Below are 4,562 nucleotides of genomic sequence, written 5' to 3' on the forward strand. Positions count from 1 at the left end.
CACGGCCCGAGTTACCCAGAGGAACACCCCTGCCCGCCGGCGGCCTCTGGCCAAGCGGCGCCAGGGCTCCATGCCCGGCACCATCCTGCTGGAGCAGATGAGGCAATCTTCTTGGCTAGCGGCGGCGCAGCCCCGCGGCCGGCCATGTCCAGGAGAGGCCGGATCCTCCTCGCCCGACGAGCACCACACACCGGGAAACCTCGGGTCCCGTGCCTGTGAACCCTAGTACCAGCAGGAGACGGCGCACGATGGACAGAAGATCGATCACCCGCGTACATGCATGGGATAGCGATACGGGCAGGATTATGGTCCGGTACAACATGGGCCTCATACCCATCTGACCCTGGCCCATCTCCTCGCGGACCCGGCTCCCTCCGAGCCGGCCCAGCACAGCCCAACAAGCGTTTCAAACGCAACGATCTCATCTCCGAGATCCCGGTCGCCGGCACGGCCATCACGGGCGCCGCCGGTGCCTGACGAACGTCGATCCACCTCGCATGCTTCCTCTTCTTAACAGTAATCCACGACTCCGGCCTAATCATATCGAAAAGCGTAAGATTTGGAAGACTCACCTTAGGTAGGGGACCCTTCCAAGGTCTGAGCGCCGACGCCGCCATCCTCCGATGAACAACGCGTCGGATCATCTCTTTCTTCTCGCCCGCGTGAAGACCGATTCGCGCCGGATCACCCGATGGCAGAACACGATCGATCGTCGTTGCCACTTCATCTTCGTTATAACCTGAATGGAAAAATTCACAAATGAGATCCGAAGGTGTCTGTGAGGACAGCGACTCCGCCGGGGATGCATCCCCATCGTTGTCCGCGTCATCCTCGTCGGACTCGGCGAGAGCCCAGAACCGCCCGCCGACGCGCCGGCGATCATCGGCGGCGGACGGCGCCGTCGCGGTCGCGAGCACGGGCGTCCGCCCTGTCGCCCGCCCAGTCGCCCTCATCCCACCCTCCTCCGGGATTCTCTGTGCCTTTCATATAAAGCGGGTCCGTTCGGCCTGTTCTCTAAAAGACTTCAGTAAATTTTGTACGGTACAACCATGTTTTCTCTTTTTTTTTTGGACCGAAACAACCATGTCTTCCCACCTTTGGCATCACAGCACTAGGCAATCGCTGACAGCCTGACATTTTCGTGATAGATCATGATTTCCTTGTCTGCCACTTAATCTGTGTAAATATCCTGGCCATGAGGATTAGGTGAGTGCAGCTGCCCAATTCAAACTATCCCTGTCTGTGACATGATCGCATACAAAATAATAATTTCCTATCCTGCTTTTATCATTGCAGCATTCAACTTCCCCTTTGCCTGCCTTTCCAGCAACCCCCCTATGCATGGTTGTTAGCAACTTCCAGGCCCACCATGCTGCTGCCCCTGGCCCCACACCTGTACCCACCAGTGTGTATCTCATGGTGCTGCACCAGTCCTCCAAGGAGCATAGCGGGGTCAATAGACTCGTGTATATGTGTTAAAGAGTTATTTTGTCATGTTTCCTTAGGCTGCAGCTGTAACAGTTTGTTCATATAAACTTTTTCAGACAGAAAGGTTCATATAAACCTGTAACAATTAAACCTGATAAAGCTAATCATGCTCCTTATAACATACATTTGGTAATCTGTATTGCCGCCAGGTTGTGTTTCTGTCAAACTTGCATAAAGGTTGGTGCCATCAGCTTTGTTGTTGGCATCACGGTGGGTTTTACCCTGAAGAAATGGCTGCGCTGATTGATGGGCTGCTAGGCTGCTCAAGAGAATCAAGGATGATAACTATCTAGTGCAGACTCAAGTTTTGCTCACAAGCATGCTCTAGTTACTCTTTTGCCTTGAACCTCTTTGACTGCTTGGATTAACTGGATCAGTACAAGCTAGTGTTTCGTAAATCTCTTTTTAGGGGATTTGCACTAGCGATTGTGGTATGTGCAGATCCTCTCTTGCTGATCGTGAATCTATGGTGATGTTGTGTGGTCCCCTCCCTTAGCACCGGCAGGCGGCAGATGGTGTCCACTTTGTGGCTCTTTCTTGGCTCCAGTAAAGGCATCGTTAGTGGGTTCAATCAAGAAAGAAAAAGTAAACCACCTAGAGTCCTTGAGTCGTTTGTCCAAATAAACAAAGATGAGCATCAGACTTGTTCATCTCTTTTCTCTTCCAGACATCACAAAAGCTCACCAACCACCAACTTTTTGCTTCAAACCTAAGAAAATAAATTCCCACGCCACAGAGTTCCACAGCCCGGCTTCTTCGAACAGGTTTCACCCATGCTAGCTGTGGGAAATCAAGAAATCTCAAGATTTTGTTCGTTCCATTCTTCTCACAAGAGCAAATTTTATCTTGGTCGCTTTTGTTCGTTGTTCCTTTTCTGTTGCCACTTATTGAAATGATACTGTGGCGTTACGTGCCTATGTTCAGGTATATATTTGATCTCAATGTTCTGCACCTCTGGATCTATATATAACACAGTGGGTGTTATTCTTTTGTTCACCTGATTGACAACCTCGTATCATCTATATATTGCTGGCACAGCAGGCTAGCAGCAGCATTCTTTCCTCTTGATGATTGTACGGTAATTTTCTATTATCTCTTCTGATTCAAGCGTGCGCTCAGTTTTGTGAGATCTTAAAAGTAGCGATGGGCTGTCCATTGACCACAGCAAACCTCTTCAAGATGATCACCGTTGATCCTTATTGTTGACCTTTTTTCTGCCTCATTAGAAGACTGCTTTCTAAGGTAAGACTTGCAATCAACCTTACTTCCATATAGAATACATTTTTTCTCGAACATGCATCTGACCGTGTGTCATTTTGTATTTGAAAAAGGTCTCGAATTGATGAAATACGTGCAAACTGAAACCAAAAGGTGAAAGGCAAAAGGAAAGAAACCTAGACTAGCCAAAACTGTGAAGACCGGAAAATTAGAATGCGAAACCTTCAAACTTTATAGGGTTGAAAAAGCTAGGCTAGGTCTAGAGGTCTCGCATGCTGCAGTAACCATGTGGAATAAATTAGTTGTCATGATGTCTAGGCTAGCATCTGGCCATCTGGGAAACCGATAGAAGTTATTGATTGAGCGGATGGATCAGACAAAAACATAGGTGGATGATTAATCTGTATGTTTTAATAGATATACATCTAACTCAATGAAACATTTTCAATTATTTGTCCGGTATGTAAGCTGCTATGCATCTGCCATTTGATGGCCCTCAATTGAGAATATCAAACCATGCATTATATCTTTTTAGGATACAAAACTAGAGCACATGTAATTGTAACCACAAAAAAATACATGAAAAGACAGTGCAAGTTCATGAGTTTAGACCTCAACACGTGGCCCTACTCAGTGTGCTTAGTATTTTTTGCTTCCATATACTAAGAATATAGAAATAGAAAGTCAGTAGTGATATTTGTTAATATATACCTTGTGCATTCATTTTCATATATTTAACAGTAGATGTCTCTGTTCTGAAAGCATGCTAAGATACCTTGTGCATTCATTTTCATATATTTAACAGTAGATGTCTCTGTTCTGAAAGCATGCTAAGATACCTTGTGCATTCATTTTCAGCATCCAATCTTCACCATTCTCCGAAATAATTCACCTGGTGTTTTTGGTGGATCTCTGGCCCTGAATTTATCTTTTCTATGGCGACCGTACTAGAATCTTTGCTTGGATCATGTGCCAATAAGTTGAAAGATATCATTACTAACGAGGCCATACTAATCCTTGGGGTGGAAGAAGAGCTTGCAGAAGTGCTCCGACAAGTAGAGCTAATACAGTGTTGCATATATGATTCTGAAAAGAGGAGGACAAAAGAGCTAGCAGTGAACAATTGCCTTGGTCAACGGAGAGATGTTATGTATGCTGTTGACGAAATCATGGACGTGGCTAGATGTAAAGGAATCAAGCTACTGTATGGCCATCCTTCATCATCATCAAGCAAATCAGCTGCATGTAAAGGCATTCAAGTTTCCTCTTGCTTTTGTAACATCGGGTCACGTCATGATGTAGCTGTTCGGATTAGAAGCCTCAACAAAAAGATAGAGAATATTTCAAAGGACAAGATATTTTTAACATTCAACAATAGTACACAACCTACTCAAAATGGTCCAACATCCAAACTGATAAGAGGTTCCAATCTTGTTGAGCCCAACCTTGTGGGAAAGGAGATCATGCATTCTAGCAGGAAGTTGATGGACTTAGTTCATTCACACAAGGAAAATAAGTCTTACAAGATCGCTATTGTTGGAACTGGAGGAGTTGGTAAGACAACTCTAGCTCAGAAAATATACAATGACCAAAAAATAAAAGGAAGCTTCAAGCTACATGCATGGATTTGTGTTACTCGAGACTATAATGAAGCTACTCTTCTTAAAGAGGTTCCCCCGCTCCCCTCCCGCCGCCGCCGCCCCTCCCGCCGCCGCCGGCCGTCGGCCCCTCCCCCCGCCTCCGCCCCCCTTCCGCCCTGCCCCTCCTCCGTCTAGGCCGCCTCGCGCCGCCTCCCCGGGAGGTGGCCGGGGCGGAGCTCGCGCCCCTCGCCCGCGGGACCCCGCCTTCCCCATCTC

At 47.1% G+C, this 4,562-nt stretch overlaps 1 protein-coding gene across 1 annotated transcript in view; it reads left to right on the top strand.

Annotated features, from left to right (window-relative positions):
- Window positions 1-1,636: 1,636 nt before the first annotated feature.
- The window catches only part of LOC119279291 (putative disease resistance protein RGA4), a 6,786-nt gene continuing 3,860 nt past the window's right edge, over window positions 1,637-4,562 (top strand). Inside the window, exons 1-2 of the mRNA XM_037560585.1 lie at window positions 1,637-2,730; window positions 3,565-4,376. Coding sequence (XP_037416482.1) covers window positions 3,642-4,376 — 735 coding nt within the window. The 5' untranslated portion in view covers window positions 1,637-2,730; window positions 3,565-3,641. The remainder of the gene's footprint in view (window positions 2,731-3,564; window positions 4,377-4,562) is intronic.

This window comes from Triticum dicoccoides, chromosome 3B (genome assembly GCF_002162155.2).
Source record: "Triticum dicoccoides isolate Atlit2015 ecotype Zavitan chromosome 3B, WEW_v2.0, whole genome shotgun sequence".
In the NCBI taxonomy this organism is placed as follows: Eukaryota; Viridiplantae; Streptophyta; class Magnoliopsida; order Poales; family Poaceae; genus Triticum; species Triticum dicoccoides.